This window comes from Conger conger, chromosome 1 (genome assembly GCF_963514075.1).
Source record: "Conger conger chromosome 1, fConCon1.1, whole genome shotgun sequence".
Lineage (NCBI taxonomy): Eukaryota > Metazoa > Chordata > Actinopteri > Anguilliformes > Congridae > Conger > Conger conger.
This window is the reverse complement of record NC_083760.1, coordinates 77,114,251-77,129,641: the sequence shown is the minus strand read 5'-3', so window position 1 is coordinate 77,129,641 and position 15,391 is coordinate 77,114,251. Positions and strand designations below refer to the sequence as shown.

At 50.8% G+C, this 15,391-nt stretch overlaps 1 protein-coding gene across 3 annotated transcripts; it reads right to left on the bottom strand.

Moving 5' to 3' along the window:
- Window positions 1-351: 351 nt before the first annotated feature.
- On the bottom strand, window positions 352-13,961 carry setdb1b (SET domain bifurcated histone lysine methyltransferase 1b). Of its 3 annotated transcripts, none has more exons than XM_061251874.1 (25): window positions 13,754-13,961; window positions 12,458-12,706; window positions 11,550-11,719; window positions 10,998-11,041; window positions 10,755-10,881; window positions 10,165-10,344; window positions 9,559-9,760; window positions 9,230-9,303; window positions 8,584-8,774; window positions 8,317-8,443; window positions 7,963-8,098; window positions 7,530-7,715; window positions 6,906-7,194; window positions 5,845-6,197; window positions 5,154-5,270; window positions 4,671-4,840; window positions 4,068-4,313; window positions 3,799-3,969; window positions 3,477-3,649; window positions 3,362-3,387; window positions 3,061-3,097; window positions 2,386-2,473; window positions 2,055-2,305; window positions 1,440-1,528; window positions 352-655 (listed from the first exon to the last, which is right to left on the bottom strand). In XM_061251874.1, the coding sequence occupies exons 2-25, from the start codon at window positions 12,652-12,654 to the stop codon at window positions 538-540; spliced, it is 3,762 nt and encodes a 1,253-aa protein (XP_061107858.1). In that variant the 5' UTR covers window positions 12,655-12,706; window positions 13,754-13,961; the 3' UTR covers window positions 352-537. The 3 variants fall into 3 exon arrangements, with proteins under 3 accessions (XP_061107858.1, XP_061107841.1, XP_061107849.1); XM_061251857.1 differs by having other exon boundaries at window positions 12,458-12,656; XM_061251865.1 differs by lacking the exon at window positions 13,754-13,961 and adding an exon at window positions 13,062-13,420 and having other exon boundaries at window positions 12,458-12,656.
- Between the last annotated feature and the right edge of the window lie 1,430 nt (window positions 13,962-15,391).

The window sequence follows — 15,391 nt, the reverse complement described above, 5'->3', positions numbered from 1 at the left end:
TCAAGGGGTCTGACTAGGTGTGATGAGAAGTTTTATTCAACTGTGACAAAGTACGATTTGGTCTGGAATTATAGACACGGACACACAGAAACAGACTTGGGCACAGAGACAAAAAGATAAAAACAAAAACAAAACCATAGCAGTCACAGCATGTTAATGAGTCAAATGAGCTTCTGAATGATAACGGGCAGGGCATGGAGGGAGAGGGAGAGGGAGAGGGAGAGGGAGAGGGAGAGGGAGAGGGAGAGGGAGAGGGAGAGGGAGAGGGAGAGGGAGAGGGAGAGGGAGAGGGAGAGGGAGAGGGAGAGAGACGATGGGGGGATGGAGGGCTGAGGGATGACAAAAAACTGGCGAAGCAACATACTATCCACAGAGACAGACACGCGCACATTCACGCGTGCACACACGCATGCACACACGCATGCAGTTAACGGGACTGGTGCCCACATTAGCGTAAACGTCATTCGTGTGCATGTTGGAAGGTATAACGCGGACAGTGGAGGAGTGGGAGCCGTGCGGTGGAGGCGCCCGGGGTCTCTAGAGCAGCCGTCCCCGGCACTCTGTAGACCCGCAGCAGCAGAGCAGCTCCTTGCCCTCCACACTCCCCACCTCGTAGTTGTAGTCCCAGGTGAGCTCTGTGCCGGCCCTGATCCGCCTGCAGAAACAGAGGAGATGGCTCCTGTCAATACAAACCGACAGCTCCTTTTTTTTTGTTCTGAACCGTGAATGCAGGCGTCAGTACAATCCTAATCAGTGGTAAACATACCTTTGTGACATCAGCGTTGGCTCGAATTTATAAACCACGTTACCACGGTAACGGGTATACACCCAAGAATACTACTTTACGTGCCAGATCATAATTAATTCTATTGAGTGATTACTTTTTTTATAATTTTTATTACAGGGATACCACTTAATCGCTTCTTATCAGTCTTTTAAGAATGACTACAAGTTAAGGAGCCCACAGCTCCCAGCTTGACTGAAGAAATGCACACTGAGCTCAACAATCCTCCTATTTTAGCACTGGGTTTAGTAAGCGTGCGTCTGTGCACAAGCAAGTTAAACTAAACTTTTAGTATCTTATAAAGATCACAAATACCATTCTTTCTCCATGCTGCCCTTTCATTCCAAGAGAACAAATCAAAGGTAACTACCAAAGGCAAAGCAGGTTATAGGTAAAGTATGCAGACTGGCATGTAAAAACTATTTATAGCAAGTCACCAGACCAAGGAATGTCAGGGGAGGGGTAAATTAAATACACACACGTTTAGTTGGGTGTAGAAATGAGCTGGGTGTATTAGCATTGAGCTGGGGAGTATGAGAAATGAGTGTATTAGAAATGAGCTGCATGGTGTAGGTTCCTTCAGTGCAGTGAGGATATATTTGTGGCGGTTCTATCAGTCGCAGACATGGGAGAAAGTATCCTGAAGCACACTGACTTGCTGGCGAAGAAGGCCACCCAGGGGAAGCGCAGGTCGTGCGTGTCCACGAAGACGTTCTGCACAAACAGGTTGGGACTGCAGCTATGCTGTATGGAGGAACAGAGGAAGGAAGAGTCACCAGGTGAATGACATGCTGAAGGAAAGGGCCCCCCCCCCCCTTTAAAAACGGCACTCAATGTGGGGCTGCCCTCCTGCCCTGATATGGAATCGTCCACCACCGCAGTGGCCTTCATGCTGCGACCCCAACTGCTGAATTAGGAGTGGACATCCACGTTTTTGCCCCCTAAACGCACGCTCTTACAGAGCGCAGTCGGAAGACGCGGCTTTAGCACGCCGTCCACGGGTGCCCTATCCACTTAGCAGTTTATAGTTCCCCAAACGACTGAACTCTCCTACACACTCAGCAACAGTGCATCGCCCTATGGGGCAGCCAACCAGCCAAGCCAAGTCAGCACTGGCACTGACTGGAGTCAATCTGAGGCTGTGAGGCTCATCCATGCACTGAATGAGGCCCCAGGACATTGTTTTTGATGATCACAGAACCAGCATTAATTACGTTAGCCATCCCCCATTTCCCCCCCCTCATCCCTCCCGCTAGCAAGTGGCACTTACGTTGAGATATCGCCCCAGGTTACCCTCCAGCTTGGCGTCGATGATGTAACAGGACTCCTCGCCGTCGAAAAACTGCCTGGTGTTCTTCCACATGGGGCCACTTTCCGCCGTGGGCCCCCCAGGGCCCGCTGAGCCTCCAGTCCCGCCGGCCCCTCCGCCCCCCACGCCGCCCGTCTTCACCACCAGCCCGTGGGTGGACTTGAGGGCAAAGCCTCGGGTGGACTTCACCGCCACCTGTCTCTTCACGGGACCTGGCGGAGGAGGACTGTTACCCAACGGAGGCGGACTACAAAAGAGGCGCTTCATTTATCAGTCCACCCCGCACCCTTACCCTGAGCCTGTTTCTCCCTCTCCTTGTTGTCCTCTGAGCCAGAGCTGATGGTCTGCACGTCGTCACTGTCAGAGAGGGTCATCACATCCTGACAGACCGACCGACAAATGATGAGAAAAGAGGAGACCAAGAGAGAGAAATATTTGACGAATTCATGCACGAGACCAGAACAATTCAGTGTGGTATTGCATGTAAAACTGGAAGTCCAGGAAATTGGTTCAGTCCACTCCACTGAAATCCTTTTGATTCACTTATTTGTTTAAGAGAAACCCTACTTCAGGACTCATTTTAACATCACTACTCTTTTTCACTGTCATTCCGCAGAAAATACTACTCATCACAACTCAGGTTCAATAGAGAACACTATTTTTGAGGCAGTGGACAAAAAATGTCAAAACAAGTCCATCATAACAAGTATTTTAGTCTTATATGTAAAATACAAGTTTTATACATCTTAAATCTTGTTTATATTTGCTAAATGAGGTGCAAAAATATTGCCAATTAGGTTAGATAGTTTGACTCATTTCGAGATTTGCCAATGGGGTAAGAATTTCACATGGCAAAAAGCAAACAATAACTTTAAACAAGCTAATATTTTCTACTTGAGAAAAACGGAGCACGTGCTCAGACAGACTGGTCGGCAGTGAGAGAGAGACCGTAGAGAGCGGACCGTACCGTGTTTCCCCCGTGGAGCCGCTTCACTGAGGGGTTGCTGTCGCCGCGCCGTTTCAATGAAAGAGAAGAAATGTCACCTTCAGCAGTGCATCACACAACTCACAACATTCGTTCTCTCTCGGGCAGTTCTGCTACACTCCTTCTCCAGTGCATGCAACTGTGACATGCATGTTCTTTAGCCACAAGCAGTGCCTATAAACCTGTCCCTTTCACACTCACTGGTCGCACTGGAGAGTGCGTGAGCCAGAATCTGCTCTGACAGGAGGCTCGATATATTTGGGTGGAGGGAGGGGGGACTTACGACAGGCCTTTCTGTTCCACAGGTTCCTATAGCAACGAGAAGGAGAGTGGATTAGGATTCAGATGATGTCACACCTCAGAAAGACATGATGTCACGAAGGCGAACGGCCGCTCACCTTCTTCTCGGCCTTCAGCCCTTCCAGTTTGACCATGGGCTGCGAGGCGGGGGACTGGCTGGTCAGCCAGGAGGCCACCTTGCTCTTCCCGCTCTCCTCGGGCATGGGGGGCGGCTTGGTGTCCTGTGGGCCCCCGGCCGATCCGCTCAGCCCGTCTTTACTGTCCTGGCTCCCTGGGGAGGGGGGAGAAAGCAGGAGAGGTCACCAGAGCCCAACGCCGACCCAAATTTCCCACATGCCCTGCCGGACCACCAGTCCCTCACCCTCCTTCAGGCCCTTGGCCCAAATCTCCCACACACCCCGTCGGACACCAGTCCCTCACCCTCCTTCAGGCCCTTGGCCTGCCTGCGGGTGGTGTAGCTCCTCCACACCGAGCTGGAGCTGTAGTACGTGTCCTTCACAAAGTTGTCGTCCGAGCTGTCGTCCTCGTCCTCGTTGGAATCTTCGTCCTCCTCCTCGTCGTCCTCTCCCTCTCCAGAGGAGTCGCCCCGGCCTGGGGAGAGACGGAGGAGAGGGCGGGTGTGAGCGAGGGGCCACGTCGCGGCGGCACGTGAACCCGGGGCGGGACGCGGGACGCGCAGGGGGACTCGCCTCGGCCCCCGGTGCCGCTGTTGGTGTCCTCCTCGGCCTTGCGCGCGGGCCGGCCCGTGAGCGACAGCGAGGAGCTCTTCACGCGGCTCATGTCCACGCCGCTGCCGTCGCTGTCCGAGCAGTGCGCCTCGCTCTCGTAGCCCTCCTTGAAGTTCTCCACGCTCTCGATGTGGTCCAGGTTGGCGAAGTACTCGTCGCCCATCTCCAGACCCTCCTTGTCCGCAAAGTCGTCGGTCAAGATTTTACCTGAGAGAGGGAAGCGAGGGGAAGAGATAATAACACACGGACAGGGACACAAGCCAGTGAAGAAATGGAGCTCCCCCTTCTGAGAAAGAGTGACCATCTCAACAGGAGCAAGGACCCCTGAGAAACAGTCTTTCCCAGTCCAGAGTTAGACAGTGAAGTTACTAATTGCAAAAATGATTGAAAGATTTCCTATGCTTCCACATACAATAACACAAGGCGTCCTTGATACTTTCCACACATACAATATCCTGATTTGCCCTCAACAGGGCTGCCGTGACCACCCTGCTTCCCTTCCTCTCTCCCTCCCTCTCCCCCCTCTGCACTCTCCCTCGCTCCCTCATTCCCTCACTCCCTCACCGGCGTAGATGCAGACGAAGGAGCCTTTGGCTACGTCGTCCAGGCAGCGGATGCCCCAGCCCTTGTTCTGGGTCTTAAAGAGCTGCAGGCGCACCTGCAAACCGTGCTGCACCAGCCTGTTAATGCACATCTGGGGGTTACAGCGACAGCGCTTATTACACTCGTATATCCTGGAGGGAGAGAGAGAGAGAGAGAAGGAGAGAGAGAGAGGGCGAGAGAAAGAAGAGAGAGGTGGAGGGAGAGAGATAGAGAGAGGGAGGGAGAGAGAGGGAGAGAGGGATAGAGAGAGAGGAAGAGAGAGGGAGGGGAGGGAGAGAGAGAGAGAGAAAGGGAGGGAGAGAGAGAGGGAGGGAGAGGTCATTTTAGCTTTGGACGAATGGGTTGTCATACAAGGCATCACAGGAACAAAGCACTGACAAGCAGACGGACACACAGGCAGAACAGTGGACAAACAGACAGACAGACAGACAGACAGATGCTCACCCGGTGGGCAGACACTCCTCCAGCCTCTTCTGAGTGTAGCCAGCGTTTGGGTTGACCTGAGCCCCTGGGGTGCAGGCAGTGGCCTGGAGAGTGAGCTGGTGACAGGAACACTTTGACCTGCGAAGGAATGTCCCCCCAATGTAAAACTGATATACCGTACCCGTCTCTGCACATCCCTCACTCTCACCGGCCCTCACATTCCGAAACACAGCAGCGACAAACCTGACAATCACTTCACACACAGACACAAAGATCTGAGGCACAGGGCTGCCTCCCCTCCACAGTTACACAATACCTACACTACTGAATCCTACCAGGTAACAGGTGATGGGTCAAGATGTCTTTCAACGATAGCATTACATTTTATACGATGTTCTTATGAGTATATATGTTACATTAAGCGGTGTATTCTGTGCCATTGTGCGCACCAACGCACACACAGGCTAACCCATGCACTTGTTTACCATGGGGCATGGGGCATGGGGCAGCCTATGGCCGATCTGGTTCGACTGGGAAGGTCGGTGGTCGAAGCCCCAGCGTAGCCGCGATAAGATCGGTGCAGCTGCTGGGCCCTTGAGCAAGGCCCTTAACCTTCACACTGCTCCAGGGGAACGGATCCCCGCATAGTCTAATCAGCAGAAAGCGGCTTTGGATAAAAGCGTCAGCTAAATGACCCCAACGCAACACTGACTTGTCCCTGCAGCCGTCGGTGCAGTCACAGCCCACCAGGAAGTCGGGGCTCGTGTTGATGTAGACGCCGTCGGCAGGGATGCGCTCCTTGCTGTAGGCCACTTTGGGCGGGGGCGTCATGTCGATCTCGTTGACGCAGGACAGGGGGATGTCCTCGTGCCCGTCCGTGATGTCCCGGAAGAAGTAGAAGGGCTTCTGGGGCTGGAAGCGGCGGTCCACCAGCACGTAGGGGTCCAGGCAGAACATCTCCAGGAAGATGAAGTCGCAGTGCGTCTGGAACAGGTAGCGCTGGATCTCAGCCATGCTGCGCAGGCACAGGCCACACGGGGACTTGTAGATCACGTGGAAGGACATCTGGAGGGGGGGGGAAGAGCGAGGCACTCTCTCAGGGGAAACGCCTCGGAAACACCATGAAGACACAGCACATAAACAGCATGTTGACCTCAGGGGTAATAGAACGGGTATTGTTTAGATTTTGCGGATACTGATGCTGAAACGGTGCCTGAACAGAAAACTTCTTAAGAACAAATGATGAGAGTAATCTTTTTCATTCCAAAGGCAAAGAAATTGAACAATAAACTAAAATATACTTTCTACTTATAATTGATCCCATTTTGGAGTTTAACGCTAGCTAGCTTGCTGATGGCAAATGCTGACATGACTGATTCGACAGTTAGAAGGCGCATGGCACCAAAATCTGCGTTGCGATTTGGCCTGATAGGTACCAACCACGGAGTACGTTACCAACAACCAACAGAACAATGCCCATGGTGGTATGTTGATCTGTTCAGCAATACATCCTGGATGTCTGGTGGAATTACCAGGAAATTGCAAGAAAGCATCCACCATTAATGTGCGGTCAGAAGGTCGGGGTGGGGTCAGAAGGTCAGGGTGCGGTCAGAAGGGCGGGGTGCGGTCAGAAGGGCCTGGCATGGTCAGAAGGTCGGGGTGCGGTCAGAAGGGCGGGGTGCGGTCAGAAGGTTGGGGTGGGGTCAGAAGGGCGTGGCGTGGTCAGAAGGTCAGGGTGCGGTCAGAGGGGCGGGGTGCGGTCAGGACCCTGACCTTGCGGTTGACGCGGCGGCGGCCGGTCATGCGGCGGAACTCGTAGAGCAGGGGCACGAGCAGCGGGTTGCGGCTGCGGTACTGGTCCAGGCGAGCCGGTCGGATGCGGTTCAGGCAGGCGGGCGAGCAGTTGTGCGGGAGGTAGAAGAGGCGCTCGTTGGGGGCCTGGTAGGAGGGCTCGTGGGGGATTCGGTCCGAGGGGTATGGCTGCTGAGGCGGGGGTGCGATAGTCAGCAGGGACTGCTGGGGGGGCAGGGTGGCCAGAGCCCCCGACTGCAGGACAAAGATCCTGGAGAGAGACAGAGAGCGAGGCCAGGGTGGGGGGCAGAGAGAGGGACAGAGAGGGACAGAGAGCAAGGGCAGGGTGGGGGGCAGAGAGAGGGACAGAGAGCAAGGGCAGGGTGGGGGGCAGAGAGAGGGGGAGAGAGGGACAGAGACACAGGAAGAATGAATGAAAATGGACTCCCTGTTCACCCCCTTCACATGTGTCGTTAGCACCTGCAACAGTCTTTGGGGCAGGAAGTGAAGAAAATAAAGAAAATAGTCATAGCACAGGGTTCTCTGCTCATCTACTCTCCCCTCTGTCAACTCTGCCACCTGTTCCTCGCACACTGGCCTGCTCACCTGGAGGCATTGCTGGGGACGATGGTCCCAGGGCTGGGGAGGGCCGGGAAGGTCTGGAGGGGCTTGGGGCTGCTCTGCTGGGCTTCGCTGGGGCCTCCCGGGCGAGGAGCAACGAAGGGCGGCATGAAGGGGGACGTGCTCTTTTTGGCCACTTGCTGTTTGGACCGAGCCAAGCTGTCAGGGCTCCTTAACGGGGGGAGATGGAGAGAGAAAACAGAATAAGAATTTACCTGGTAGCTAGTAAGAGGGTCAAGCTGTTAGCTACAGTACAACAGATGATCCGTTTTCCCTTAAATTCTATGCGCATTTTATCCAACGAGTAACCTTTCACTTTTTAGCCCTGAACACATGCTCCCTACTTCGATCCTAAGACTAACATCACACAGGGCGGCCTCCCTAAGCATGCTGGGATATCGCACCCCTCAGTACTCACTCGGTGCGCGAGGGCTGTGCAGGGGTGGGGGCCACTAGGGGGCGCGTTATCGGGGACGTGACCAGGGGTTTGTTGGCTGCAGCGTTGCTGGTCTCATTGGTGTACTGGACTACAGGCCCTTTAGTCCGCAGCGCTCCTAGAACACAGAGCACAGACTGAGACGTACAGGAAGCACAGACTGAGACGTACAGGAAGCACAGACTGACACGTACAGGAAGCACAGACTGACACGTACAGGAAGCACAGACTGAGACGTACAGGAAGCACAGACTAACACAATCACTTGCATCAGTATGTAAAAAGGGTGGCTCAGATAGACGGACAGACACAGCCACACACACAGCCAGGCAGTACCCATGTTGGGGCGTGTCCTCTGCTGCCCGGGCATCTTCTTGTCCAAGTTGGCGGAGTTCATCTTCAGGTTGAACATGGGCTCCAGGCGCGTGGAGCCCCGGTATATCCACTCGCTGCGCTTATCGTCCTGAAACGACACCGTGTCACGACACCTCGACCAACACCGACCAATCGCACACACCCCAGTGCGACCAATACACAACACCAAATAAGAGCACTGGGGATAATTTGCATTGATAAACAGCGTGTGGGGTGGTGATGGCTGACCAGGAAGAGGATCTTGACCAGGCTGCCGTCCACCTCCTCCACCCGGCTCTTCCACCAGGTGCCCTCCCACTCGGTCTTGATGAGCTGGCCGGCCTTCAGAAGCACCATGGGTCTGTTGGGATAGGCTGTGATGTACTCCTCAATGAAGTCCCGGCAGGACCCATCCTCGATGTCCTCCCACGTCTTCTTCACTGCACACAGACGCAGGGAGGGAGGGAGGGAGAGAGAACCACAAGAAAGAGAGGACTTTATTTCACTACACTCTCATTTTCCAATTACATATTACCAGGACCGTTCATGTAATTTCATATTACCCAACCCTGTTCCTGGAGATCTATGGTCCTGTAGGTTTTCACTCCAACCCTAATTTGGCACACCTGATTCTACCAATTTGCAGCAAAACAAGATATCTTGCTGCTGAATGGGGTGTGCTTTGTTAGGGTAGGAGTGAAGAACTACAGGACGGTAGATCAGTTTCATTTCTACTGATACTTATTAATGAAAGGATGATAGTCGGGGCCTATATTTCCTTTTTGGAAATTATTGGCAGAAGTCCCGTCATGGTAATAAAGCCTGATCGTTGCATCCATTACTTATTCAATACAGCTGCAGTGAAGCGGGAAGGTGGGGGCCGGCGGGGTCTTACAGGGTCTGCAGACGGGGTAGAGCTCAGGCAGGCTGACGTAGGAGGCGTAACCGTCGTCAAAAAATATCAGGAACCTGTGAACACATTCAGCGGGTCAGTCTGTATTCTCTTAACACCCCAATGTCTTAGTCCCACGCAGAGATCCGGCACACAGAACTGAACACAAATTCATAATGAAAATATTTTTCTATGCGCGCGTGCACGTGTGTGTGTGTGTGTGTGTGTGTGTGAGAAAGAGAGAGTATGTGTGTGCGTTGCGTGTGCGTGTGCATATACATAAATATGTCCTTTTTCCTTCCCTGCCCCTGCGGCCCTCCTCCCTTGCTCACCTCATGCGGTTCTTGCTGTTGGGCATCTCGGCCACGATGCCGGCGTACAGCCAGACCTGGTTGCCGTCCTTGTACTTGGCGACCACGCGGGCACCCACGTACAGGCGCTCCAGGGTGGGGTGGTAGTCGAAGGCCACGTGGTTCCCCGACAGCAGGCTCTTCCCTTTGTTCTCAAACTTCACCTTGTACTTGAAACCCAAGCCTAGAGAGGAGCAAACGGCACACAGACTGTCAACAGGACGATACACTCAGGTCAGAAATACATTAATGGACACCTCCTCAAATGCAGGGACCGGTTTGTACCGAGTCAAGTTTTTAGTGAGTTTAAATATTTGACTGACACCTGAAGCCATATTTCAATAAATAGGGCAGAAACCAAGATTGAACTATTTTACAGTGGGAAACCCAGTAATAGAGGTTCCCAATCCTTTCCTGAAGATCTACCATCCTGAAGGTTTTAACTTGGCACTCCTAATTATAATATTTAGCAGCTGAAAGAGATCTCTAACTGTTGAACAAGATGTGCTTTGTTAGGGTTGGAGTGAAAACCTATAGGATAGTAGACCAGCCCCATTCTCCTTGACTGTCCAGCATAGCGACTCTTACCGACGGGGGTGATGGCTATAAGTGTGCCACGGTGCCAGGTCTTGGTCCTCTTCTTGCCCAGGATGCTCATGTCCAGGTGGAGGGCGTCCTCTTTGAGGGAGGGGTTTGGCTGGGTGGGGGTGTTGCGCGGAGCCTGCGACACAAACACGGCTGGCATGGACAGCGACTGACCGCTCGATTCTGCAGGAGAACCAGAGGGAGGACACTCTGCTTTAGAAAACACTCAAACGGCAGCTGTATCTGCTGATTTCAGAGGGCACAGAGAGAGAGAGAGAGAGTGCACTTGGGAGAGGGAGAGGGAGAGAGAGAGAGACACACACACACACACACACACACACACACACACACACACACAGAGGGCACTTGGGAGAGGGCGCGCACACACACACACAGAGGGCACTTGGGAGAGGGCACACACACACACACACACACACACACACACACACACACACACACACACACACACACACACAGAGGGCACTTAGAAGAGGGTGCACACACACAGAGGGCACTTGGGAGAGGGCGCGCACACACACACAGAGGGTACATGGGAGAGGGCACAGTCGAGCAGAGCTGGAACAGAGACTGACCTCTGCGCACAATGGGAGGAACGGTCAGCTTGGTGGGGGTGACATTCGGGGTTGTCCTGTTCACTGCCTGAGCCAGTTTCTGCACCTGCTGGGAGGACCTCTGGAGAGCTGCAGATGCCTCGCTCAACTGAGAGGAAGCGAGAGAGAGTGAGTGAAAGAAACAGCACTCTCTCATGTCAAAACATTTGTGTGTGTGAGTGTGTGTGTCCGCCTGGTTTTACGGCAAGCATATTTAGTCCTTACTGCAGGGTCCTTCACTGGAGTTGTGACGTTCTTTGGGGGAACCACTGTAAGAAAGAGCAATGCACGCTTAGAACGTTTATAGAACAAGGCTGTACAAACAAGAAATGCTAAAATTGTCCAAAATATAAACATTATCCTATGCTTCAGGATGTACAATTAACTTGGCGCAATCATTGAACAAACCTTACAAACAGAGCCCAGAGCAACCATCTTTGAGGACAAATAGAACAGAGGGGGATTTTGACGTGTAAAATAGTGGTCTCAAACTCGTTACCACAGAGGGCCGTGCGTATGCAGCCTTAATTGATTGCAATTACACATTCAGCCATATGCATTTAACTGCATTAAATCACGGTATATATATTGTTATTTCGACAACACAAATAACATTCCACTTTATATACATTATGTGCAATCCTACAACCCTAATTCAACAACTTGAAGTAATTATATTACCAAAACCCGAGGCTGGAACAAAAAGACAAAAGAAACAGCATACACACGGCTCTCCACGGCACTGAGTTTGAGACCACTGCTGTAAAGTGTACGTACCACATCCCACAGCAATGACATCGTCGTCGTCATCATCGTCGTCGATCTCGATGATTTCCGAAGACTGAGCGCCTTGACCCCCGCCCTCATCTTCTGAGCTGCTGTCCTTGTAGGCCAGTCCCATTTTACTGTACACCTCTTTCACCAGACTCTCACACTCCACAACAGACCTGGAACACAATACACAAGAAAAATATAGAGTAACACACACCAGGGGCCCGTATCACAAAGCAGGATTACTGAGTCAGCTGGATACCTGGACTGAGTAAAACCCAGAACCCTCCCAAGTGCAGTTACCCAGCTAAGTCAGTAACCCTGCTTCATGATACAGGCCCCAGTTCCACACACTTCTCCACCCACTCTCACATGTAGCCTCCTGCAATAAAGACTATGGGCCAGTTTCACAGACATAGATTAAGCCTAGTCCTAGACTAAATTCAATTGTGACTGGAGATTCTCCATTCAGAACTAAGAACACATTTTTTATATTTAATATCTTAATCTATGTCAGTGAAACTGGCCCCATGTAATTTTCATTTGGTGCTCTTACCTAGTCCTGTGTAGATTTCAGTGCCTTTATACATTCATTTTTTTGCACAAAATTGCTCTTCCAAGTGTAAAATGCAGTGCCAGCCTCATTAATATGGTAACTCTGTGGCAGAATGGCAGATAATAATAAACATGCTTCCAAGTTTTAGGCCTGCGGGATTAGCAGTATTAAGGGAAGACAGCCACAGGGAAACAATACAATACCGCCTTATTCCTTGTATTTGAAGACAGCAGTTGGACGGGACATAGAACATCACCGACAGGAGAAAGACATCAGGCCTCTCAATGTCAGGAATGCTTTACACTTAGCATACAAGATGACAACACACACACACACACACACACACACACACACTTACTCAGAGGCATTGCTGAAGAGCAGCTCCACGGCAGCAACCTCCTTCTCTCTCTGCTCCACCCAGCCTTGCAGCTCAGCCAGCTGAGCCTTCCTCTGCCTCACCACCTCACTGCGCTCCACCTCCTCCTGGATCCAGCGGCGCAGCTCCTCCAGGGAGACGCCCAGCTCCTCGTCAAGACCGTCCTCAAGGCTCTCCATCCCTGAGAGAGTAGGAGGGAGGAGGGGTAAACCTTACTCCAGCCCCCACAACCTAAACAAACAAATGATGACAGAATCACACATACAAATACACAGACAGAAGGGAGACCTCATGCAGACAAACGGCAGATGCATGCAACTGTGGTAGAGGTAGGACTTATACATATAACCAGATACACCACATAAACACATACACTAAGTTAGCAGCGAGCCGAACAAGACATTCATACTCATGTCTGCCTTCCGGAATGTACAGGCTATCGTGCTGCTCGGATTTCCATTTTGTACCATCAAGTACCTCGCGTGAATTCACATAATAACAGGTATATTAACCAAATGACTTTGCAGCAGGAAAGAAAATAATATGGTTATAATATCCACTCGTTTGTATATGGCTAGGACATTACCGTTTGGAGTCGGAGATCGATTACCGGACTACCTGTTGCAAATAGGATAAAAGTAGTCGGTAGTCAGTATACTTGTATGAGACTAGGAGATATGACTCCCCACAGGCCATGGATGAAATTATTCAGTATTTTATATGACGGATATACGCTACAGCAGGAGGCCAGTCGGATTCCAGTCTCGCACCAACCGACGGCTCCGATTCAGTGGCTGATGGTAAATGTAGTCTTACTAAAAACGATTAATACATAGGCTACAAGTATGGTGCAACATACATCCAATTATATTGCGTTTACGTTCGCCAGAAGTAGTAATTCACTTTATATAGATAATGCAGAATACGCATTTGATACCGACAATGAGTAATGTATCCCTCGCTACGAACGGCGACACAGACATAGATAGAACTACAAGCACCACGAGCAACAGCGAGAGAAAGGAACGACATCGGCGCGTTTAAACTATGCGACCACACCAGCAGGCTGCGCGTGAATTCAAATGACAACTCTTATCATTTTTTTTACTTAGCTGTCGATCACAAAACCTGCACTTATCTTTGTGCATAAAACGTCACATTAAGAGATTTTTAGGAAGAATTTTTTTTTTAATACTTGTCGAAATTACCTCCAAGTTGCAATTCCCAAACAATGCCGACATCTTAGCTAGCGCAATGGCTAGGTAGTCTTAAACTTACCTTTCCGACTGCTCGGTTATTTCCGATATCCGTTTAAACAATATTTAACCGTTTCCAGCAGAAAACATTGGTAATCTGCATGCATTTATTTGTATGGCTACTATTTGACGGTTTCAATGAAAGTACAAGAGCTAATGTTTTCAACTCAGTGTATCACAACCCCCCATCCCCACTCCCGTTCTGTCAGCTAGGGCAATGGCCATGCCTACTGAACCCGCCCACTGGCCAATCAACATTCGAGCTATGTTGACTGAAAACTTGTAGGACAATCAGCTCCTAGAGGAGAAAACAAATCCCGCCTATTATAATTATTACTGGCTAGCTCTTGGTAGGATGTATAGACTGGCTGCAGTTGCAGGCAATCAGCGCACGTCTACACGTTCAGGCGCGAATTCCAGGATTCGTTCCTGTACATGGATATTACTTGTTTTCATGTATTTTCATTCGATTTATGTAAATCACTCGGATGTGAGCATCTGCTAAGTGCAACATGTAATGTAACACATGTATTTTAATCTATTGATATTTTTGTATATTTATTTGTAAATGGTTCCCACCCACAGATATCATGCATGCTTAATTTAACCCATGCATCAGATAATAACTATTGATCCTTCAACTTTTGTACATGAATGTGAAATTATCTTATTGGCCAACTTGGTGTCAATGTGTTACGCCATTGTATGTAATGTCTTTTATTGTACACAGTTTCCGAGAGTAAATGTATGAAGTGAGCAAGTCAGTGTTAAAAGCTTGTTTTGAGCAGCAGTATTGCATAGCATATTGTTGAGATGAGAATTGACTGGCACTACTTATGCTAATTACATGACTGGACATAATTATAGAATGACACATAAGCCACACACACTTCATATCAATCACTTTATATGGGTCTGCTCCATTCACTACTGCTCCCACAGACTCTAGGCCCATGGTCCATAATCCTGGTCCTGGAGAGCCACTGGGTCTGCTGGCTTTCGTTGTTACTCAGCACTAGCACAGTGAAAGCAGCCGAATACACAGCTAAGTCAGGACACCTGGTTTCTTTCGTCTGAATTGGTTGCTGACTTCTAGGCAAGAATGAAAACCAGCAGACTCCAGACTGTCCAGAACTAGAGGACTGAGGATCACTCTCACCAGGCCCTTACATACCCCCCTCCCAGGTTTCACTCACAAACTCGATCCTCCTGTCCTGCAGGGGGTCTGTTTCTTGGCCGTACTCTCAGTGGCATATCTGCCGTACACTGACCATTTACATCACATTAGAAGTCTCCAGCAGCACAGGGGCTCCCTCACAGTACTTATTCAGTTATGAAAGGTCTGCTGTCACATCTGCCACCAGTCCTGTAGTTTTTCCCTTCAGCGGGGAGTTTCCATGGCTGCCTTCTGGACAGTGTCTTTGTTCCAGTATGGTGTAATGGTCAAGATGTCCTCACAGCCCTGCCTTAAATGTAGTTTTGAGAACCAGGTCAGGGTGGCAAGGCTTTGAAAGCAGTAGACACGTCTTCCGGTCTGTTCTCGGCTCTTGCTGAGATAGATACTGTGCTTCCAAGGGACTCAGAGCTTTTCTTTCTCTCAGCTGACCTGCTCATCTTGGTAGATGGAGGTGGAGAGGGAGATGGCGCTGTACGGGTCCAA

What these genes read in the sequence shown, in the direction of transcription:
- setdb1b (XM_061251874.1), bottom strand. Translation starts at nt 12,654, where the DNA reads ATGGAGAGCCTTGAGGACGGTCTTGACGAGGAGCTGGGCGTCTCCCTG. An exon ending in TGTCATTGCTGTGGGATGTG is followed by an intron (nt 11,042 to 11,549) that starts GTACGTACACTT and finishes TCTTTCTTACAG; the next exon opens with TGGTTCCCCCAAAGAACGTC. An exon ending in ACCTGGGGCGATATCTCAAC is followed by an intron (nt 1,529 to 2,054) that starts GTAAGTGCCACT and finishes TCCTCCATACAG; the next exon opens with CATAGCTGCAGTCCCAACCT.